This window comes from Ovis canadensis, chromosome X, assembly GCF_042477335.2.
Source record: "Ovis canadensis isolate MfBH-ARS-UI-01 breed Bighorn chromosome X, ARS-UI_OviCan_v2, whole genome shotgun sequence".
Taxonomy (NCBI): Eukaryota; Metazoa; Chordata; class Mammalia; order Artiodactyla; family Bovidae; genus Ovis; species Ovis canadensis.
The window spans coordinates 82,328,933-82,353,526 of record NC_091727.1 but is presented as its reverse complement, the minus strand read 5'-3'; the positions used below and the strand labels follow the sequence as shown (position 1 = coordinate 82,353,526).

Sequence of the window (24,594 nt, the reverse complement as noted above, 5' to 3'; positions counted from 1 at the left end):
TGAAGGGTCACAGTAATCCCTGGGCTGGTGGTACTGAGCCAGGGCTGAGAGGAGCCTTAACCTGCTCCTGGAAATTCCCGACCCCCCGCCCTCGGGTTCCCTGGCTTTTGTGGGCCCCCTTGGCGAGGAAGTAGAAGGCGGAGACTGGGGCCCCCTTGAGTAAAGCACGGCAGAAAATAGAACATTAACCAGGACTTTGTTTCTTCGATGATGTTCACCTTCTGCAACACATAACCGCACCCCAAACTTCCTGAATGTTTTCAAGGTGAAACCACTGGGAAGAAACTGGGAGCTGGGCTTAAAGGAGCCGGGCTTGGGAAGCTACTGAAAGCCTCCAAGCTGTTACCAAAAGCTTTCTTTCATCTAGGGGTCTGGGAGCATTTCCAAGATTCCCAGGGCCTTACACAGAGCAGTCAGGGATACAGTTGTTAGGTTTGGAAAACACTCACTAACATTTACTAAGTCTCTGTAAATAGTCACACAATGCAAAGAGAAACTTGTTCCAGTCAGAAAAATGGGGATGAGGAAAGATAGAAATGAAGGAAATGAAAATGGAGAAGAAAGAAATGAAAAGGCAGTCAAGAGCATGTCTTAGTCCTGTTTCCTCTTCTGGACTCCAGAGAAGAGTCCACTCCAGAGCTAGATCAAGGGAAATGGCTTTGACGGTTCCACATGACAGGACAGTCTGCGGAAAGCAGTCTAACATGTGACCTTGAGGGTAATGTGCTCCATCACCCTGGTTCCACCCAAATCCCTCCCACTGAAGTGCCAGGGGACCAGGAGCAGCTGGTGAAGGGTTAGTAGGAGGAATCTTCATGTTGGAATAGATGCATTCCTGGGTCACCAACCAATGCAAGTAGGCATGTACCCTCCTGCAACTGTGGCTCTATTTTCTCTCTTTAATTTCAACTAACTGGAATTCAGTCTCTTTGATTACATAGAGCCGTGTCCTTGAAAGGGAGGGCTATGAACAAGACCCTCCATCTCTCTGAGGACCAGCTTCTTTTTTCTGGAAAATTAGCTGCCTTGACCACTTCACAGGATTATACATACAAGCTGACAAACTTAGAAGGAAATGCCATCACTGAAAGCTTGTTGGCCCTTGTTCCACTCAGGGGACTTTGAGCACCTGCTCTTCTCTGCCTCCCCTGTACCCAGCCCATTGCATAAATGTGTTTTCACCAGCCCATTGAGTATGGTTCCCCTGGATGCAATGATTGAAATCAAGCATCTTATTTTGTGCTTTCGATGTGCCCCACTTCTTGTAGGTTTCCTTTTCTGTACATTCTTGACTTCTTTTGCGTTGAACATCTTTTTGTCAACTGATTTAGAAACCTCCATCCCCAGGAGACTGTAAAGAAACAGGAGCTGCTGTAGGTTTCACTTCACAGACCTGGGTGCATCTGTGTGTATATACATGTCTGTGTGTTTCACTGTGGTTTCATCATAACACATAGATTCCAGTGACCACAACTGCAAGAAACAGAAAGATCTCTTCCAACACAAGGATTCCTCCTGTTAAGCTTTTCCAGCCAGCCATCTCCTGAGTCATCACCTGGTCCAGCATGATGCACTGATTGTGTGTTGTAGACTAAGACTATTAAAGATGCTGGAAGTACTTCAGGGACTGAGACAGAGGAGGGTCCTGCCATCACAGAGCACATGGGCTAGAATGGGCATAAGCCAGAGTCCCAGGGTGAGTTGGAGACCAGCTGATGGTCATTGGCCAGGTCTTGGTTCCTAGAGTTCCTTTCTTTTGCACATAACTTCTCATGCACCTCAAATGAGTTCCCCTTCCAACTGTGTACCTCTCTTTACGTGTAGTGGTGAGAAATGTTGAACTCTGCCCACTAGAACAGGGCCTTGCCACCCACAGATCCTTGGCAGCATCTTTCTGTGTGTCCCCCTCTAATCGAGGTACCTCCTGCAGCATGACAGATAAGGCCCGTGTGAGAGCAGCTCAGAAGCCCAACACGTATAAGTAATCAAAACAGATTCAGATTTTGGAGTCTGAGTCCCAGATCCCGGAGCTCTGGACACTTCGGGTCAGGGCAGGCAGCATGGAGCCCATCCACGGGTCCAAGGGGGGGCGGGGAGCCCAAGCAGTTCCTTGAGCAGCTGGAGTTGAAAATTGCTCTGGCTCAGATGGCAGGGATAGTGGAGGATACAAACCCACAGCTCAAAGTGCAGGTCGATGGAGGTTTCATTCCTTCAGCCTGGGTTGGAAAGCCAGGCGATGCAGGCAGCTTGCTGACCGGTCCTGTGCACATGCAGAGGAAATGATTTCATAGCTTTGGGATTTCACCGCTGCAGAGGGGGCAGGGGGCCAATTCCGCTGAAACAAAGGGACAGTAATCACTTTGGCCAGAAAAGCAGTTTAAATCAAAGGTGTCTCTTTACAGCCTCAGAGACTCGCAGGATGTTTCTCCGTTCATTTCAGTGTCTTTCAACAATGGATACAATCCAGACAGGCCACTTCAATTTTATTGGAGTGAATTCTGGAGTTTCAGAAGTGAAGCTTGCTCTAACTCAGCCAGGTTTATTTCATTGTGCAAATAGAATCGAGTGCAGGAATAAAGTGCTCAGACTTTGAACTTTTGTCTATGGTAATCTCAGCCTCCAGAGCTTCTTTTATTAGCTGAGAAAAGCTCATGTTAGGCATGTATAGCTGACACCCCAATTTACTCTTGAACAACACACTGCCATATCTGTGTGTTGCATTTGCAAATGCTCCAAATGTGGAGCATTTGCTGTATTTGAGTTAAAAGGCTCTGACTGCACCTTGCCTGACTGCTGAGACCTTGTCTGTATGATTCCCCATCACAACTCCAGTTCCTTGCACATAAATATGTGATGAATGAATCCTGGCGATGAGGTTTGTTATGAAACCACAAAGCTAGTCATGTTTCTCAAGACTAGTGTTTTAAACCTAGGTCCAGGGCACCCTGAAATCATGTATGAAATTCATTAACTCAGCAAGTATGAGCAATTCTTCTGTGACACGTAGCAGAGGTTAATGCAGTAATCAAGACAACAAGGCCTCTGTAGGGGACTGGGGATTGACATGGGAGCCAGACACCCATCCTCAAACAGATAGGAAAGAGAAATCGTAGGTATTGAAAGTAGTGTGTTTGGAACTAAGGTGTAAAGTGATGTGCAGCCATTTGGCCTTGAATGATCAGAGAAGGTTGCTCTGAGATGATGACAATTAAGTTATGGTTTCAGCAATGGGAAACTGAGATCTGAATGACAGGCATGCAGATAATCTGGTGAAAGACTATATTGAGAAGAAGGACCAGGGAGGGCAAAGGCCCCAAGGTGGGAATGAGATTTGACCTGTTCAGAAACAGCAGAAAGAACAGTGTGAAAGAACCTGAGAGTGGTGGAGCTAAAGAGGAAGAGGAGGGTAGGGCTAGGTCCAGGGGGAGGCTCTGGGCCAGGTTCAAGGGGGTGGATACTATTATAAGGTTTACAGGGCCTTTGGAAGGGGCAAATTGAGGGAGCCACATGAGTGGATTGATGTTTTTTTAAAGACCGTTGAGTTCTGTGTCGAGAATGAATTTCTGGGGGGCCTAGGACCAGGGCAGCTGTAGCAGGGTAACATGGAGAGGTGAAAGTACAGTCAGCAGGCCATGCACACAGTTTGGATGTGAAGAGTGAAGCAAGGGTCACTCTGAGAAATACTACTAGGTGAGGCCAGTGAGGGAAAGCATGGCAATTAAATGAAGGAAGGCCATCCAGAACAGTGCGTGAATGTGTGTCTCTGTGTCTGTGTGCATTTGCAAGTATGCACACATGCATGTTTCTGATGAGAGAAGGTGCACGAATTTCATCATGTTCTCTAAAGGGTTCACAACTGATAAAAGGATAGACATTCAGTGTTGAAACAGTGCATCTTGAGACTGTGGTTCAGAGATTGATTTATTCTGTTCGGTTGGTAATACACGTTCTCTGAGCTAGAAGCAGGTGACTTTGAGGAGTTTCATGAGATGGCCTTGGACTCCTAACCACCCCGGATGTGAGATCCGGGAATGTGTGTTTTTAGCATATCCTAGACATGGAACAACAGACTGGTTCCAAATAGGAAAAGGAGTACATCAAGGCTGTATATTGTCACCCTGCTTATTTAACTTATATGCAGAGTACATCTTGAGAAACACTGGGCTGGAAGAAGCACAAGCTGGAATCAAGATTGCCAGGAGAAATATCAATAACCTCAGATATGCAGATGACACCACCCTTATGGCAGAAAGTGAAGAGGAACAAAAAAGCCTCTTGATGAAAGTGAAAGAGGAGAGTGAAAAAGTTGGCTTAAAGCTCAACATTCAGAAAACAAAGATCATGGCATCTGGTCCCATCACTTCATGGCAAATAGATGGGGAAACAGTGGAAACAGTATCAGACTTAATTTTGGGGGGCTCCAAAATCACTGCAGATGGTGATTGCAGCCATGAAATTAAAAGACACTTACTCCTTGGAAGAAAAGTTATGACCAACCTAGATAGTATATTCAAAAGCAGAGACATTACTTTGTCAACAAAGGTCCGTCTAGTTAAGGCTATGGTTTTTCTTGTGGTCACGTATGGATGTGAAAGTTGGACTGTGAAGAAAGCTGAGCGCCAAAGAACTGATGCTTTTGAACTGTGGTGTTGGAGAAGACTCTTGAGAGTCCCTTGGACTGCAAGGAGATCCAACCAGTCCATTCTAAAGGAGATCAGCCCTGGGTGTTCTTTGGAAGGAATGATGCTAAAGCTGTAACTCCAGTACTTTGGCCACCTGATGCGAAGAGTTGACTCATTGGAAAAGACTCTGATGCTGGGAGGGGTTGGGGGCAGGAGGAGAAGGGGATGGCAGAGGATGAGATGGCTGGATGGCATCACTAACTTGATGGACGTGAGTCTGAGTGAACTCTGGGAGTTGGTGATGGACAGGGAGGCCTGGTGTGCTGCGATTCATGGGGTCACAAAGAGTTGGACATGACTGAGCGACTGAACTGAACTGAACTGAACTTGGGAGTCTATTCACTTCTTCCCAGGAAAGTGCTAAAAATGTGCTTCCAGTTCACTGAGCACTTCTCTTAGGTCTAAGATATTGTTCTGTACATCCAGTGTATTTTTCATTTCAGATATTGTATTTGTACCTTTACAAGTTCCATTTTGTTCTTGTCTGTATCTTCTATCTCTCTTCTCATATGTACATGTTTTCCTTTAAATGTCAAACACTGTAAGAGCTGTTTTAAAAATATTGTCTGCTTATTCCATCATCCCTGTCATTTTTAGTTCTCTATTGACTGATTTTCACCTAATATGAGACACAGTTTCCAGCTTTTTTTGCAGCTCTAGTAATTTGGAGGAGGCTTTACATCATAAATATTATATTGTTGAGTGTCTGGGTTTTCTTGTCTTCCTTTAAAAAGTTTTGAGTTTTGTTTGGCAGTCAATTCAGTAACATAAACATTGGTTTCGTCACTCTAAGTCTTCTTCTTAAACTTTCTCAGGGCAGGTTGAGATGAACCTATACTGAGGCCTGACTCTAAGTCTCTCCTGAATGTTTCAGGTTTCTCCATCCTAGCTGGTCTGAACCTGTCCCAGCCCTGTGTGAGCTCTGGTAGTTGATCAGTTTCTGGGTGTCCAGTAACTGTTTTTGGATTCACCTCATGGATTGAATAATTATACCAATGAAATTCTGGCACTGTTAAGAAAGTTCTAGGATCTACAACAGATTTCCCAACCTGGGTATCCAGCAAAGGGACTGAGAACCTGCAGGGAATTTGACTTTGGAAGCCAGTGGGCTTTGATCACATAACTTCCACAGGACTGGGAGACGCTTGGAGGGCACAAATAAAACCTTGTGTTCACCGGGAGCCAGGAGAAAGGAGCAGTGTCCCCACAAAACACTGAACCAGACTAGCCTGTGAGTTTCCAGGAGTCTCTGGTGGAGGCATGGGTCGACAGTGGCCTGCTGCAGGGTCAGCAGCATTGAATACAACAATGCACGCACAAGTCCTTTTTAAGGAAGTCAAAATTACCTTCATTACCCCATCATAGTTTGACCTCAGGCCAAACAACAGGGAGGGAACACAGCCCTGCCTATCAACAGAAAATTGGATTAAAGATTTACTGAGCATGGCTCCACCCATGAGAATAAGACCCAGTTTCCCCCACAGTTAGTCTCTCCCATCAGGAAGCTTCCATAAGCCTCTTATCCTTATCCATCAGAGGGCAAATAGAATGAAAATCATAATCACAGAAAACTAACCATACTGATCACAGGGACCACAGTTCAGTTCAGTTCAGTCGCTCAGTCATGTCCAAGTCTTTGTGACCCCATGAATCGCAGCACACCAAGCCTCCCTGTCCATCACCATCTCCCAGAGTTCACTCAGACTCACGTCCATCAAGTCCGTGATGGCATCCAGCCGTCTCATCCTCTATCATCCCCTTCTCCTCCTGTCCCCAATCCCTCCCAGCATCAGAGTCTTTTCCAATGAGTCAACTCTTCGCATGAGGTGGCCAAAGTACTGGAGTTTCAGCTTTAGCATCATTCCTTCCAAAGAAATCCCAGGGCTGATCTCCTTCAGAATGGACTGGTTGGATCTCCTTGCAGTCCAACAGCCTTGTCTAACTCAATGAAACTATGAGCCATAACATGTAGGGCAATACAAGAGAGATGGGTCATGGTGGAGAGTTCTGACAAAATGTGGTCCACTGGAGAAGGGAAAGGCAAACCACTTCAGTATTCCTGCCTTGAGAACCCCATGAAGAGTATGAAAAGGCAAAAAGATAGGACACTGAAAGATGAAATCCCCAGGTTGGTAGGTGCCCAATATGCAACTGGAGAAGAGTGGAGAAATAACTCCAGAAAGAATGAATAGATGGGGCCAAAGTGAAAACAATGCCCAGTTATGGATGTCACTGGTGATGGAAGTAAAGTCTGATGCTGTAAAGAACAATATTGCACAGCAACCTGGAATGTTAGGTCCATGAATCAAGGTAAATTGGAAGTGGTCAAACAGGAGATGGCAACAGTGAACCGACATTTTAAGAACTGGTGAACTAAAATGGACTGGGATGGGTGAATTTAACTCAGATGACCATTATATCTACTGCTGTAGGCAGGAATCCCTTAGAAGAAATGGAGTAGCCCTCATAGTCAACAAAAGAGTCTGAAACGTAGTACTTGGATACAATCTCAAAAATGACAGAATGATCTCTCTTCATTTCCAAGGCAAATCTTTCAATATCCCAGTAATCCTAGTCTATGCCCCAACCACTAATGCTGAAAAAGCTGAAATTGAATGGTTCTATGAAGACATACAAGACCTTCTAGAACTAACACCAAAAAAGATGTCCTTTTCATTATCAGGGATTTGAATGCAAAGATAGGAATTCAAGCGATATCTGGAGTAACAGGCAAGTTTGGCCTTGGAGTACAAAATGAAGCAGAGCAAAAGCTAACAGAGTTTGCCAAGAGAATCCACTAGTCATAGCAAACACTCTCTTTCAACAATACAAGAGAAGACTCTACACATGAACATGACCAGATGGTCAATACCGAAATCAGACTGATTATATTCTTTGCAGCCAAAGATGAAGCTCTATAGAGTCAGTAAAAACAAGACTGGAAGCTGTGACTCAGATCATCAACACCTTATAACAAAATTCAGGCTTAAGTTGAAGAAAGTAGGGAAAATCACTAGTCCATTCAGGTATGACCTAAATGAAATCCGACCTAAATGAAATCCCTTCAGTGGAAGTGACAATGAGATTCAAGAGATTAGATTTGATAGAGTATTTGAAGAACTATGGATGGAGGTTCATGATATTATACAGGAGGCAGTGATCAAGACCATCTCAAGAAAAAGAAATGCAAAAAGGCAAAATGGTTGTCTGAGGAGGCCTTACAAATAGCTAAGAAAAGAAGAGAAGCTAAAGGCAAAGGAGAAAAGGAAAGATATACCCATCTGAATGCAGAGTTCCAAAACATAGCATGGAGAGATTAAAAAAAAAAAAGCCTTCCTCAGTGATCAATGCAAAGAAATAGAGGAAAACAATAGAACTGGAAAATCTAGAGATCTCTTCAAGAAAATCAGAGATACCAAGGGAACATTTCATGCAAAGATTGGCACAATAAAGGACAGGAACAGTATGGACCGAACAGAAGCAGAAGATATTAAGAAGAGGTGGCAAAAATACACAGAACTGTACAAAAAAAGCTTCACAACCCAGATAATCATGATGGTGTGATCACTCACACTCACCTAGAGCAAGACATCCTGGAGTGAGAAGTCATCTGGGCCATAGGAAGCATCACTATGAACAAAGCTAGTGGAGGTGATGGAATTCCAGCTGAGTTGTTTCAAATCCTAAAAGATGATGCTGTGAAAGTGCTGCACTCAGTATGCCAGCAAATTTAGAAAACTCAGCAGTGGCCACAGGATTGGAAAAGCTCAGTTTTCATTCCAATCGCAAAGAAAGGCAATGCCAAAGAATGTACATGTTGCACTCATCTCACTTGCTAGCAAAGTAATGCTCAAAGTTCTCCAAGCCAGGTTTCAACAGGTCATGAACTGAGAACTTCCAGATATTCAAGCTGGATTTAGAAAAGGCAGAGGAACCAGAGATCAAATTGCCAACAGCCATGGGATCATTGAAAAAGTAAGAGAATTCCAGAAAAACATCTACTCCTGCTTTATTGACTACGCCAAAGCCTTTGACTGTGTGGATCACAACAAACTGTGGAAAATTCCTCAGGAGATGGGAATACCAGACTACCTTACCAGCCTCCTGAGAAAATCTATATGCAGGTTAAGAAGCAACAGTTAGAACCAGACATGGAACAATGGACTGGTTCCAAATTGGGAAAGGAGGCTGATACTGTCACCCTGTTTATTTAACTTATATGCAGAGTACATCATGCGAAATGCCAGGGCTGGATGAAGCACAAGCTGGAATCAAAATTGTCAGGAGAAATATCAATAACCTCAGAAACACAGATGACACCACCCTTATGGCAGAAAGCGAAGAGGAACTAAAGAGCCTCTTGATGGAAGTGAAAGAGGAGAGTGAAAAAGCTGGCTTAAAACTCAACACTAAAAAAACAAAGATCATGGCATCAGGGCCCATCATTTCATGACAAATAGATGGGGAAACTGAGCAAGCTCTAGGAGATAGTGAAGGACAGGGAGGCCTGCTGTGCTGCAGTCCATGGGGTCACAAAGAGTCGGACACAACTGAATGACTGAACTTAACATGGGGTGTTAGTATTCAGCCACAGTCCCATAAAGGAATTCCCATGTGGATTTCAGGAGCTCTTTACCCAATACCCTTGTCTTTGGTGCCTTTCCCTACTGATTCCCAGCTACCTCAACCCTCCAGAATGCTGAACTGTCTTTCTCAACTTGGCCAGATTGCTGTAGTCTGTTGGAAGCCCCTTCCCTATACCATCAGTTAGAAACAGGCTTACAGGCTGTAAGCTAGAAAGCTAGAGTCTGAGACTTAGTCACATTGTTCTCTTCTCCTACACACCACAGCTGACTGTTGCTCAATGTCAGAAGTCATTGGATTCATATATTTAGGCTAGTTTTCTAGTTGGTTTTGTGGGTGGGGGCAAGTTCAGGGCTAAGTACACCAGTGTGGCTGGAAGTGGAAGTTCTCCCACGTGGTTCAGATGTAGAATAAAAGTAGGGGAATGTCTTAGGTTCCAGGGGCTGCTGTAAGAGTACCACAAACTGGGTAGTTTTAAGCCACAGAAATGTGTCATCTCCCAGTCATGGAGGCCAGAAGTCCACGATCCAGGCATGGGGAGAGTTGGTTCCTCCTGATGGCCATGAGGGAGGGTGTGTTTCTGGCCTTTCTCCTCGGATTGGAGAGGCTGTCAGTGCCCTGAGTCTTCACATCATCTTTCCTCCATGCATGTCTGTGTCTTCAAGTGTCCCCTGTTATAAATGTGCCTGTCATATTACATTAGGGATACACCAAAGACCTTATTTTAACTGGATTACCTCTGTAAAGACCCTGTCTCCAAATAAGGTTACCTTCTGAGGTGCTGAGCACTAGGACTTCAACACTAGAATTCTGAGGCAGGGGACACTTCAGTCCATAACAGGGAAATTCAGATTCAAGTCTCAGTCCTTCTTCCGTGGATAACCAAGGCTGCCACTGCACAATGCCTGCCTCAGCCTTGCAATCACTTGCACCTTTGTTTAACCTGGGGGTCCCTTTCTATCAGGAAACCAACCAGGAGGTGTTTGTAAACAGAATCAGCAAGTTGTATTGAAGATGGTTGAAGACAGTACATAGCTTTCATTATCAGAGGGATTAGATCTGGTTATTCCCCAACCAATTCCAGGCAAATCAACAGGTCTGTGATCTCCATCACAGCTTTCTAGAGGAGTTTAGTTTCACCTCCTTCACATCTGAGAAATGAGCACAAACACTTTTCCACAATGTTACAGGATGTTGCAGGCTTTTGTTGTGGAGATAATGCTGGTAGGGTGGTAATGAGTCACCTTAGTGGCTGTGGCAGGAAAGGCTGATGGGCAATAGATCCTTCGTGGCCAGAGCTAGAGGAGCCCTCAGGGCCCAGTGGGGTACAGTGGGGGGATGTGATGCCTGGTGCCCCGGGGGCCAACAATCCCATGTCATTTTACAAGTTACTTTCAAGGTGACAAAGTTTTGCTGTGGAGTTTGCAATCCTGCCCTTGTGAATGTGAACCTCTCCCCACGGGAAGAGCTAGCAGCTGCTCCCATGCCTGGCACACAGTGAACACATCCATGAACATGCCCTGTCCAGAGGAATTGTTTTAAAATCCTTTTTATTGTCAAAGAAAACACAAATATAGCAAACCACATAGGGCAAATATATAGCTTTAAGAATTTTTCTTAGATGACCGCACCCTCCCCTTGTAACCACCAACTGCTTGAAAAATAACTTTGCCACCCACTGCTGGAGCCTCATCATGTACCCCATCTGAACCACAACCTTCTCCTGTTCCCCATATGTGACTACTATCCTGACATGTAGACACATCTCTTTGGATTCTTTTAATTTTTTTTATTACTCAAAAGGGCATCCCCTAGACACAATAATGCAAAGGAATACTACTCAGGCATAAAAAAGAGTGCCAAAATGCAATTTCCGGCAACATGAATGGACCTAGTGATTATCATGGTAAGTGAAGGAAGTCAGAAAAAGACAGACAAATATAATAAGACCTCACTTATATGTGGAATCTAAACAAATGATACAAATGAACTTATTTACTAAACAAACAGGCTCAGAGACATAAAAAACAAACTTATGGTTACCAAAGGGGATAGGGCAGGAGAGGGATAAATTAGGAGTTTGAGATTAGCAGATCCGGACTACTATACATAAAAGAAACAAAGATCTACTGTATAGCATAGGGAACTATATTCAATATCTTATATTAATAATAACCTATAATGTAAACAAATCTGAAAAAGAATATATATATCTATATATATATAGATATGTAACTGAATCTGTGTGGCATACACCTGAAATTAACAGAAAACCAGAAATAAACTACACTTCAATAAAAAATAAGCCCACAGAAAATTTTTGATTTATCTTTTAAGATTCATTTACTCCATAGATCCTCTCGGCCCTTCTTTTTCTTGTCATTTATCTGATGAAGAACCTGGGCCTTTGACCACAGAATTTCCCACAGTCTAGCTTCGTGGGTGGAACTTTCACATTTGCTTATTCCTCTTTGTAAGTTAGCAACTGTTGAGGGTGAACACCAGTGCTTGTGAATGCACTGCGGCAAGCAAAATGGTGAGATTCTAATTGTATCGTTGGTTTTCCTTTATTAGTCAGCATACATTTGTGAAAAAGATCATGAAGTGGTTCCCTCACCTGCTCTGAGGATGACACATTCTTTTTCTTTTTTAATATCACGATGAACTTTCAGGTTTAAATATATGTGATGGATTTCAAGCCACTGTGATTATTACAATTTATTAAAGCTTGAATTGCTCCATCTTTGTCCAGTGGGAGTGTCTTCACCTTGACCCCTGAGTTCTTTCGATAAGTTCCTTGCAGAACAGTGTCCCTGTGAAGAGCTTCACTTCAGTGCTGGCTGACTGCTTTTTAAAGGTCTTTGTCATGCGTCTTTCACTTCTAGAAGCCTGGTCCCACCTACTTAGTAAAATGCTCCAAGAAAGCTTCATTTCAGCTTTTGTATTATCACAGGTCTTGGGCAGAGATTTAACAACTCGAGGGAATGTGTGCTGGTAAGTTTCGCACACAGACTGTGCTGGATGCAGCTGCATCCTTGGCCCTTCTTTACTTTCAGCTTGGCCACCACATCTTCCTGAAGGAGGTCTCTTGGGTATGCCCATAGCATCTTAGCTCTCCCTTATCATAGCACTGATCTTGCTGACAGCAATTGTCTGTTTATCCATGTGCCCATTTCCTCTGTTGCCCATGAGACTGAGTGGCAGGGCCTGTTCAATGGCTGGTTCACCTCCATTCCCCCCGTGTCTGCCCACTGGCCAGCCTGTTAGGATGTCAACAGATAATTGCTGAACGAATGTTTGTATCCTTCTCCTAGCAGAGTGCTCCTTCGTGGGATTGAAATCTTCCTGTTTCATCTCTTCCCCCTCTCTCAGCACCCCAGCTACTTGGTGAGCCCTAATAGTGTTCTCCAGCCCCAGCCCACCAACACTGTTATTCAAGGCTAAGAAATGGGTTTCTACAAAACAAAGAGCAATTAACTTGAAACTTGTTTCAGCCTCCACTTTGACTTCCTCTTTTAGAAACATTTTTTGGGAAGTACAACAAAGTTCCCCTTCACATTTCCCTACCAAAGTGGCCTTTGGAAAGTTTGGGGTACCCCTGGTGCCCCAGGGCATTCTCTCATCCTGACAGTGACGCTGGAGCTTCCTCTCATGGTCAGGGGCTCCACGCTATCCAGTCCCAGGTTTTTGTGACAGAAAGTTCTCTAATCATTAATGCTTCTTCTTCCATCACTCCCATAAGCCTACACAAATGCTGTTATTTCTGTCATCTTAAAAACAAGCACTTAATTACACTGCTTCGTCCTTCTTCCAAGGGGCCAGATGTCTCCTGAGCCCTTTCAGTTCAGTTAAGTTCAGTTCAGTCACTCAGTTGTGTCCGACTCTTTGCAACCCCATGAATCACAGCATGCAAGGCCTCCCTGTCCATCACCAACTCCCAAAGTTCACTCAAACTCACATCCATCGAGTTGGTGATGCCATCCAGTCATCTCATCCTCTGTCATCCCCTTTTCCTCCTGAGCTCTTTACACCATCCCTAAAGGCAGACCCTAGCCAGGCCTCACCTGCCAGGTTCTGTTTCCTTTTCCCTGTCCCAACCTCACATGGGGTAACCTCTCGCCTCTGCCCCCCGCCCTTCTGATTCTGCCTCTTGCCCAGCGTCAAAGGGGCTTTCCATTCTGAGCCCTGATTGCAGGTCATATCCACCCTTCAGCGCCTCTGTTGCCTCAGATCTTGCAGCCCCTGGGCAGGGAGGGAGCTGAGAACACCCCACACGGGGCTTCTCTCCCCCCTGCCCTGCCACCCTAGTCAAAGCCAAAGCTGGTAGCCTTCTCAATGTGTCAGGCCCAGATGACACTGCAGCAGCCTGCAGAGCAGGCTGTCATATTTTAGCTCTGGTTTCTTTTCTTTTTTGAGCCTGGACTCAACTTTGCCTAATCATCTGACCTCAAGATTTGGCTGTTTCCCAGATTCCTATAGCACTAAGCGAAGTTCCTTCCTATTATGGTGTTTCTCAAGAGGGCACAGAGGATCGCTTTAGGCCAGACAGTGTGCACCCTCCATGCCCCCAGCCTTCTTGACTGGCATCACAGGGCTATCTTCAGATGTCCCCGAGGGCATCTCAGTTCCTTGATGGAGGAATACTGACCTAGGAAGTGGTTGAAGAAGTGTCTCCCGCTTTATGATAAAACATCTGTAAAGAATTGCTGGCAATACCCATCTCTCTACTTCACAGTACTGATTTTCTTTTACTTCACATTTTCTGATCCTTCCACCCTCCCTCGAGTTCACATCCATTGCTACAATTTAGACAATCATTAGCTTAAGATAATGATAACCTGCTCTCCTCACCAATGAGTATGATTTTCCCTTTCTTGTTGAGCAATCCTCTATAAGTTCAATGACTAGGTTAGGTCGCACTGGATTGAGGTATATAGGGGTAAGAAAGCTTCCTTCCTGCCCTTCACTATTAAAGTTTTCTTTTTTCTTATTTGGCTGTGCTGAGTCTTAGTTGTGGGGTGAGAACACTTGGTTGTGGCTTGTGGGATCTAGTTCCCAGAGTAAGGATCAAACTTGGGTCCCCTACATTGGGAACTCAGAGTCTTATCCACTGGACCACCAAGGAAGTCTCTAATTTTTTTTTTTAAGCATGGGTGCCCGTAAATTTGTGTTGCATGCCTTTGTGATGAGTGCATATTTCTACTCGAACTGGGGGCGTGACTCCCATGGCTACCCCGCGTCACGATGGCCGACGGGAAAAGTGGAAGAGGCTGAGTGGGCTCTGGGGCTTCCTGTCATGGAGGCCGACGTCCGCTTGCCTCTCCCGCAGGCCTGGCGCCGGCGCTGGTTCGTGCTGCGGCGGGGCCGGCTGAGTGGCGACCGCGACGTGCTGGAGTACTACCGCAGCCAGCGTGCCAGCAAGCCCATCCGTGCCATCGACCTCAGCGAGTGCGCCGTCTGGAAGCATACGGGCCCAGGCTTTGTTCGCAAGGAATTCCAGAACCACTTCGTGTTTATTGTCAAGACCACGTCTCGCACATTCTATCTGGTGGCCAAGACGGAGGAAGAGATGCAGGTGTGGGTGCACAGCATCAGTCAGGTCTGCAACCTCAGCCACCTGGAGGACAGCACAAGTAAGAGCCAACTCGGGGTGGGGGGTTGGGGGGCTGAGGCAAAGGTGTTGGCCCCAAGTGTGCCAGGGGGGTGGGGGAACTGGGTGGCCAAACCCGGGCACTGCCCGCAGAGCGTGACGAGCCACTTTGGTCCCTTCAAAGCCACCCAGTGGCTTTGCCATCATCAGAACATGCAGGCATTGAAAGCACAATGTGGGTGGGGACGTTCTGTACAGCTCTGATTTTCCCCACACTGCTGCTGCTGGTTTTTCTAGAAATATAAAATATTGCTGTCTTTAAAAAAATTCTAGGAACTCCAGGTTTTCTGTGCTAAATTTTAGAAGGCAGAAGTAGGCTGCCTGTCATATGCAGGGAAGGTTTCCGCTTATGTCCAAGTGGCTCAAGGTCTCTGCAACGGAAATGAGTTCTAAGTTTGCTCTGAACCATTTTGGGGCACTGGGAGCAAATGACCCATGTGGCTCTTTGTCTGCCACTCTTGCTCTCTCTTTTACACACACACACGGACACACATACACACACACAGACACACACAGACACACACACACATACACACTGCCGTTTCTATGTGATATACTGGCTATAATGCACTTTAGGTTACAATTAACTCCCCTTCGTGGATGTTGCTGTTGAGCCCTCCCCTTCGTGGATGTTGCTGTTGAGTCCCTGGCACCATGCCTTGATCCTCAAACTATGGACTTCGAATGTTGGTTTCTTTTAGCCTCTTAGCCTAGCAGGCCAACCTTACCCTTAAATCCCGCGGCCTACAGTTGCTTCACCCTTTCCCTCCTTAACTGGGTGCTTTATCGTCTTCCATGGAAATAACCACATTCTAACACTAGGTGGCGGGGAAGAGTCAGAGTTGCATCCCTCTCTAGACAGACGTGAGGCTGTGTGTGCTTCCTGCCAACGAAGTCCTTTTCTTTTCACGACGCAGGCAAGCTTGCTAGGTGAAGCTACTCAGTTACACTGTTGAACTTTGAGAGCACTCGAGTAAGAGGAAATGAAATAATGGCAGTCTGTTGCCCTTGCTACAACAGTTTCTTTGCAAAGTTGCACTGAATTTGTCAAGACACTGTGCAACCCAGCAGAGCCTTGCTGCTCGTTCTTCACGCCTAGTCCCTACCTTCAGTGTAATTAGATGCATATTTGTGTTTCATGTCGTATGTGACTTCTGTTTCCTCATTTGGCAGTGATGCTAAAACGTAGATACGTAACATGTTTCCCAATATGCCAAGGGGAGCAGAAATGAGTAAGGCACCAGCCACAAAACAGAAAGCTCTGGCCTGAAGTTGAAGGGTGGGCAAATCCCCCATCACCTCTTTTGTTCCCTGTAGCCTCCCCCTACCTTCGTTTGGAGGAGGAATAGATGGGGAAACAGTGGAGACAGCATCAGACTTTATTTTGGGGGGGCTCCAAAATCACTGCAGATGATGATTGCAGCCATGAAATTAAAAGATCCTTACTCCTTGGAAGGAAAGTTATGACCAACCTAAATAGCATATTCAAAAGCAGAGACATTACTTTGCCAGCAAAGGTCCATCTAGTCAAGGCAATGGTTTTTCCAGTAGTTATGTATGGATGTGAAAGTTGAACTGTGAAGAAGGCTGAGCGCCGAAGAATTGATGCTTTTGAACTGTGGTGTTGGAGAAGACTCTTGAGAGTCCTTTGGACTGCAAGGAGATCCAACCAGTCCATTCTAAAGGAGATCAGCCCTGGGTGTTCTTTGGAAGAAATGATGCTAAAGCTGAAACTCCAGTACTTTGGCCACCTCATGTGAAGAGTTGACGCATTGGAAAAGACTCTGATGCTGGGAGGGATTGGGGACAGGAGGAGAAGGGGATGACAGAGGATGAGATGGCTGGATAGCATCACCGACTCGATGGACATGAGTTTGAGTGAACTCTGGGAGATAGTGATGGACAGGGAGGCTTGGCGTGCTGCGATTCATGGGGTTGCAAAGAGTCAGACATGACTGAGCGACTGAACTGAACTGAACTGAACTGTAGGGGTTGATTCCTCTTCGTCTGACAACCAAGCCTGAAGGGGCTGTATTGTGGCTTCTCACATAGAGTGTTTGGTTCTGTCTCTGGTAACCACAGGTAGGCAGCACATCATGTGTACCCTGGCCAGTAACTCCATTAAATGCTTTTGTGTATTAGCTCTTCTCCTCCCCAGACCAACTGTGTGGCAGAGGTATTCTGAGCATAACCACTTCATAGAGAAGAAAACTTGGACCAAGAAGGTAACTTGGCCAAGGTCATGGCAGCTAGATACTAGAGTCTGCACTTGAATCCAGGCAGTTCTGGGCCACTCTGACTCAAGAATCCTAAATTCCTGCCAAGTTGGTTCAAAAGGGAAATCAAAGCAGGCTTTTCATTGGGAGTTTCTGAATGTGGGCTTTACCAGCCATCACACTTTATTTCTTTCATTCCTTTTCCTTAGACATCGCTAGTGGTCAATCATTCACACTGCTCTTTATGTGTTACTTGTCTCTCCTCTGGTGGGCTGTAAATGCCAATGGGGGCAGAGTCTTTGTCTTGGCTGGCAAAGTTAGAACAGTCTCGTGCACATAGTAAGTGCAAGAGAAGGTATCTATATAGACATAGGTAGACATATATGTCTATATCTGCATGCCTGCACATGTGCCCAAATGCATATGTAAGTATATGTATATATATTTGTTATGCATATATATGTGAATATGTTATGAATATATATGTTGAGTGAATAAACAGTGATGAATGCAGAGTTGTGGCTAAGAGCCATGAAGAAGCTGTGTGTAGACTATCTGCAGATTTTTAGGCCAAGAATGATTGCTTTATTTTGCCCTTAATTGATTCAACACTTCACTCTTGGAACATTGGCCTTGTTCCCCAGACGTTGTTTATAGCTTGGGGAAATGGTCTTCTCCATCAGTACAAACACCAGCTGTGATTTTCATCTTCTGTTTGGCCTCTTAGATGCCATCTGAGAAACTGTGTTCTAGCCATTCCTAAACATTCTGCTGGGAAACGATTTGTCCTGCAGATTCCATGGAGAGTGGCTGTCGCGCCCCCTCCTCCGCACAGCCCTCACCCTCCAGCTCCCTTCTCACCAACCCTGCTGTCTGCTCCCTGCCAAGAGATGACCCGAGCACTAGTACTGTAGCCACTGAGGAAACCAGAAGTGAGTCAGAGTTGCCCTTCCTTCCTGATTATCTGATTCTATCCAACTGCGAGACGGGAAGACTGCACCACACCAGGTACGCCTCTGCGCCCGGCCTCCTAGCGCACGCCCCTCCATTGGCAGAACCCACATTGCTTCCTCTTGCAGCCTCTGTGACTGTCATGCCCTCGCTGCGAATCAGGCCGTTTAGCTGTAGCATCTTCTAGTGGCTGTATCTCTGCTCCCCTCACTTCCTGCTGCCGCCAGGGTGGGGCCAGATCCCTATCAACCACTATCAAGGCTGAAGCATGTGGTACACCAAACAGAATGACTCAGGCATTTTGGTGTTGTGGCTTTCATTTCTAACCTTGTATTTTCATTTGTATCTTCCACTTAGATGATGAGAAAAATCAACAAACTTTTTTTTTTCCCCTGCATCAAGGGGTTGCTGTCACTGAGGGGTGTGGAGGGAATGTCACTATAAAAGTTAAAAAAAAAAAACAAACAGCGACATTCGAGTAGGGGGAGTGATGGCAGCATGGCCTCTTTTCCCCCACAGCATGGCTTTGCAGTGGGTGGGTGGCTTTCTCCTTCAAACTTCTGCCAAAGGTATAGCAGTACCAACAGCCGCTGTGGGGACTTGTGACCTTTCAGTCAAATGTCTGTGCTTTTCTTCCCTCAGTCTCCCCACCAGATGTGATAGTTGGTCAAACTCAGAGCGCTCACTGGAGCAGGCTTCCTTTGATGACGTCTTTGTGGACTGCCCACAGCTGCCACCCTCTGGGAGCCTGGCCTGCCCTTCGCACCCCAGGAACGGGTCTCAGGAGGCCCCCTCCATGAGGCCCCAGGCCACCCTGATCTGGATGAAAGATGTCAATGGCCCATCCAGGGACCACTTTTCTTTACCACTGGGGGAAACTTCCTTAAATTCTGCCATCCAGGTAGATCAAAACCAAGCTTCCTTGCCCTATGGGGTAAAAGAACTAGACATGATGTCTAACACACCCCCTCCTCGCCCCCCTAAGCCAAGCCATCTCTCTGAATGGTGGCACAAGGAGCAGTTCCTGTGCAGAGGGCCCAGTAGCCTCAAGAAGCCGGAAGGCACTGTGGTGCCTAGAAGAATTTCCCTTTCCGGTTTAGACAACATGAGGACCTGGAAAGGTAAGTACTGGATGATGCTAAACTTCAGGTACCGACAGCAGCCGGCTCCTCTTTCCTCTGTGTTTCCATGTCAGGGCATTGTTCAGCCAATTTCCTCAGGCCATTCCAGTGTCCCAGCGGGGTCAGGCCCTGGGTGGAAGTGCACATCTGGAAACCCCCCGCTCCGATCCCAGCGTCCCCCTGCTCATCCCCGTCTGCAGACTGGGAGATATCCTTGGTCCCTGTAGATGCTGAAAGAACTCAGACTCCTGGTGCCCTAGCCGTGCCCCTGCCCACATGATGGCCTCCCCTCGTGAGACCAGGCTCCTGGTGTTCATTTGGAGCCACTCAGGGACCTACTTGGTACAGAAGGTGGTGTCTTTGGCTTCTGCCGAGGGGGTAGAGTGGAGCTCTTGTCTTCTCAGTTCAGTTCAGTCGCTCAGTCGTGTCCGACTCTTTGCGACCCCATGAATCGCAGCACGCCAGGCCTCCCTGTCCATCGCCAACTCCCAGAGTTCACTCAGAATCATGTCCATCGAGTCAGTGATGCCATCCAGCCATCTCATCCTCTGTCATCCCCTTCTCCTCCTGCCCCCAATCCCTCCCAGCATCAGAGTCTTTTCCAATGAGTCAGCTCTTCACATGAGGTGGCCAAAGTACTGGAATTTCAGCTTTAGCATCATTCCTTCCAAAGAAATCCCAGGGCTGATCTCCTTCAGAATGGACTGATTGGATCTCCTTGCAGTCCAAAGGACTCTCAAGAGTCTTCTCCAACACCACATTTCAAAAGCATCAATTCTTCGGCGCTCAGCCTTCTTCACAGTCCAACTCTCACATCCATACATGACCACAGGAAAAACCATAGCCTTGACTAGACGGGTCTTAGTCAGCAAAGTAATGTCTCTGCTTTTGAATATACTATCTAGGTTGGTCATAACTTTTCTTCCAAGGAGTAAGGATCTTTTAATTTCATGGCTGCAATCACCATCTGCAGTGATTATGGAGCCCCCAAAAATAAAGCCTGACACTATTTCCACTGTTTCCCCATCCATTTCCCATGAAGTGATGGGACTGGATGCCATGATCTTCGTTTTCTGAATTTTGAGCTTTAGGCCAACTTTTTCCACTTTCCACTTTCATTTTCATCAAGAGGCTTTTGAGTTCCTCTTCACTTTCTGCCATAGGGTGGTGTCATCTGCATATCTGAGGTTATTTATATTTCTCCCAGCAGTCTTGATTCCAGCTTGTGTTTCTTCCAGTCCAGCGTTTCTCATGATGTACTCTGCATATAAGTTAAATAAGCAGGGTGACAATATACAGCCTTGACGTACTCCTTTTCCTATTTGGAACCAGTCTGTTGTTCCATGTCCAGTTCTAACTGTTGCTTCCTGACCTGCATACAGATTTCTCAAGAGGCAGGTCAGGTGGTCTGGTATTCCCATCTCTTTCAGAATTTTCCGGTTTATTGTGATCCACACAGTCAAAGGCTTTGGCATAGTCAATAAAGCAGAAATAGACGTTTTTCTGGAACTTTCTTGCTTTCTCCATGATGCAGCGGATGTTGGCAATTTGATCTCTGCTTCCTCTGCCTTTTCTAAAACCAGCTTGAACATCAGGGAGTTCACGGTTCACATATTGCTGAAGCCTGGCTTGGAGAATTTTTGAGCATTACTTTACTAGCATGTGAGATAAGCACAATTGTGCGGTAGTTTGAGCATTCTTTAGCATTGCCTTTCTTTGGGCTTGGAGTGAAAACTGACCTTTTCCAGTCCTGTGGCCACTGCTGAGTTTTCCAAATTTGTTGGCATATTGAGTGCAGCACTTTCACAGCATCATCTTTCAGGATTTGAAATAGCTCAACTGGAATTCCATCACCTCCACTAGCTTTGTTCATAGCGATGCTTTCCAAGGCCCACTTGACTTCACATTCCAAGATGTCTGGCTCTAGATTAGTGATCACACCATCATGATTATCTGGGTTGTGAAGATCTTTTTTGTACACTTCTGTTGTGTATTCTTGCCACCTCTTCTTAATATCTTCTGCTTCTGTTAGGTCCAGACCATTTCTGTCCTTTACTGAGCCCATCTTTGCATGAAATGTTCCCTTGGTATCTCTAATTTTCTTGAAGAGGTCTCTAGTCTTTCCCATTCTGTTGTTTTCCTCTATTTCTTTGCATTGATCTCTGAAGAAGGCTTTCTTATCTCTTCTTGCTATTCTCTGGAACTCTGCATTCAGATGCTTATATCTTTCCTTTTCTCCTTTGCTTTTTGCCTCTCTTCTTTTCACAGCTATTTGTAAGGTCTCCCAGACAGCCATTTTGCTTTTTGCATTTCTTTTCCATGGGGATGGTCTTGATCCCTGTCTCCTGTACAGTGTCACAAACTTCATTCCATAGTTCATCAGGCACTCTATCTATCAGATCTAGGCCCTTAAATCTATTTCTCACTTCCACTGTAGAATCATAAGGTATTTGATTTAGGTCATACCAGAATGATCTAGTGGTTTTCCCTACTTTCTTCAATTTGAGTCTGAATTTGGCAATAAGGAGTTCATGATCTGAGCCACAGTCAGCTCCTGGTCTTGTTTTTGTTGACTGTATAGAGCTTCTCCATCTCTGGCTGCAAAGAATATAATCAATCTGATTTTGGTGTTGACCATCTGGTGATGTCCATGTGTAGAGTCTTCTCTTGTGTTGTTGGAAGAGGGTGTTTGCTATGACCAGTGTGTTCTCTTGGCAAAACTCTATTAGCCTTTGCCCTGCTTCATTCCCCATTCCAAGGCCAAATTTGCCTGTTACTCCAGGTGTTTCTTGACTTCCTACTTTTGCATTCTAGTCCCCTATAATGAAAAGGACGAGTTTTTTGGGTGTTAGTTCTAAAAGATCTTGTAGGTCTTCATAAAACCGTTCAACGTCAGCTTCTTCGGCATTACTGGTTGGGGCATAGACTTGGATAACTGTGATATTGAATGGTTTGCCTTGGAGATGAACAGAGATCATTCTGTCATTTTTGAGATTGCATCCAAGTACTGCATTTCAGACTCTTTTGTTGACCGTGATGGCTACTCCATTTCTAGTTGTCAACAATTGCATCAGCCTCATCCTTCATGCCACCTAATGTATTCTTTCCAACTTCTCCCTGGCTAAGCTGAAGTGCTTTTGTCCAAGCTATCACCATCGAGGTGATGCAAACCTAGCCATCTCAGCTTGGTCCATTGGCATGCCCTCCTGGAGCCCCTTTTGGCCTTTTTCTGGAAATCTGTTGATTCCCAGGGGTTTCTGTGCACACTTTCTCTCTCCTTCTCTCCTGCTGCATCTCCATCCAAATGTGTTATTTTGCATGAAAGTAAACAGAGGCTAAAACTCTTTGCCATGAAGTTATGGGACCAGATGCCATGATGTTAGTTTTCTAAATGTGGAGCTTAAGCCAACTTATTTTATTGGAAGGAAGAGTGGAAACGAAAGCACTTAAGTGGATCTTTTGCTGCAACTTATTGGAAAGGTAAAGATCATTACCTTATGGAAAAGGTAAAGATAAAGGTAAAGACATTCACGTCTCGCCTTGGTGGCCAGGGAAGTCACCCTTCCTGAGGCTGGCTCTCATTGTCACTGTGTTCCAAGGTGTGCTCGTCAAAGAGAGACTGAAATGCCAGACTGAGAGACCCCATCTTGGGCAGATTGGTGTCATGGTCACCAAGTTTGTTGATGGATCTCCCCTCTTATTCAGGTTATGAGTCTTGGTGAAATGATGCAAGCAGAAGTATGTTGTCAGTGGTCAGTTGGCATGGTTCCAGTAGGGACTGATGCACCCTTTTTTTCAAAGGTGTAGCACAGATTCTGTTGCATTCTGCCTCTTGCTCTCTGAGTCATTATGGTTTAATTTCTTGATGTCATGAGGATTTTGGGATTCAGCCACCTTGTTGGTTCTTCGCAAACAGTGTTGAACAGGAAGCCACCACGGCTCTCGGTGAAGGGTGTCTGGCTAACTGGGAGGTTTGTTTTGAAAATCAGTTGGAATGAGTATCCACCACATTGTTGGTTCCAGCATATAATAGGTGTTTAATATTTTTTCTGTGTCACATTTTTCCTGTTAAATATTTTCATGACTGGATAAGGAAATCATTATGACTAATGGTTTATCTCAACCCAAATGTCTTCCTCAAGTAATGTGGAATCTTGTATTCAGTACATTGATCTGATCTTTACTTTGAGGAAATGTAATATGTAAATCTGAGCCAGAGTCAGCTCCCAGTCTTGTTTTTGCTGAATGTATAGAGCTTCTCCATCTCTGGCTGCAAAGAATATAATCAATCTGATTTTGGTGTTGACCATCTCGTGATGTCCATGTGTAGAGTCTTCTCTTGTGTTGTTGGAAGAGGGTGTTTGCTATGACCAGTGTGTTCTCTTGGCAAAACTCTAGTAGCCTTTGCCCTGCTTCATTCTGTATTCCAAGGCCAAATTTGCCTGTTATCCCATGTGTTTCTTGACTTCCTACTTTTGCATTCCAGTCCCCTATAATGAAAAGGACATCTTTTTTGGGTGTTAGTTCTAGAAGGTCTTGTAGGTTTTCATAGAACCGTTCAACGTCAGCTTCTTCAGCATTACTGATTGGAGCATAGACTTGGATTACTGTGATATTGAATGGTTTGCCTTGGAAACGAACAGAGATCGTTCTGTCGTTTTTGAGACTGCATCCAAGTACTGCATTTTGGACTCTTTTGTTGACCATGATGGCTACTCCATTTCTTCTGAGGGATTCCTGCCCACAGTAGTAGATATAATGGTGATCTGAGTTCAATTCACTCATTCCAGTCCATTTTAGTTCGCTGATTCCTAGAATGTCGATGTTCACTCTTGCCATCTCCTGTTTGACCACTTCCAATTTGCCTTGATTCATGGACCTAACATTCGAGGTTCCTATGCAATATTGCTCTTTACAGCATCGGACCTGGCTTCTATCATCAGTCACATCCACAACTGGATATTGTTTTTGGTTTGGCTCCATCCCTTCATTCTTTCTGGGGTTATTTCTCCACTGATCTCCAGTAGCATATTGGGCATCTACCGACCTGGGGAGTTCCTCTTTCAGTATCCTATCATTTTGCCTTTTCCTACTGTTCATGAGGTTCTCAAGGCAAGAATACTGAAGTGGTTTGCCATTCCCTTCTCCACTGGACCACAATATACAAGGCTGTATATTGTCACCTTGCTTATTTAACTTATACGCAGAGTACATCATGAGAAACACTGGGCTGGAAGAAACACAAGCTGGAATCATGATTGTCAGGAGAAATATCAATAACCTGAGATATGCAGATGACACCACCTTTATGGCAGAAAGTGAAGAGGAACTAAAAAGCCTCTTGATGAAAGTGAAAGAGGAGAGTGAAAAAGTTGGCTTAAAGCTCAACA

The 24,594-nt window shown here is 45.3% G+C and overlaps 1 protein-coding gene across 4 annotated transcripts in view; it reads left to right on the top strand.

Moving 5' to 3' along the window:
• The window catches only part of GAB3 (GRB2 associated binding protein 3), a 94,583-nt gene that overhangs the window by 14,758 nt on the left and 55,231 nt on the right, over positions 1-24,594 (top strand). For 2 of the 4 annotated variants that reach the window (XM_070291923.1, XM_070291922.1), the window contains exons 2-5: positions 14,596-14,899; positions 17,927-18,140; positions 18,726-18,984; positions 19,069-19,204. In XM_070291923.1, the coding sequence (XP_070148024.1) occupies positions 14,596-14,899; positions 17,927-18,140; positions 18,726-18,984; positions 19,069-19,204 (913 nt within the window). Of the gene's footprint in view, positions 1-14,595; positions 14,900-17,926; positions 18,141-18,725; positions 19,205-24,594 lie in introns of all 4 variants that reach the window. The other 2 variants (XM_070291921.1, XM_070291920.1) reach the window with 1 other exon arrangement.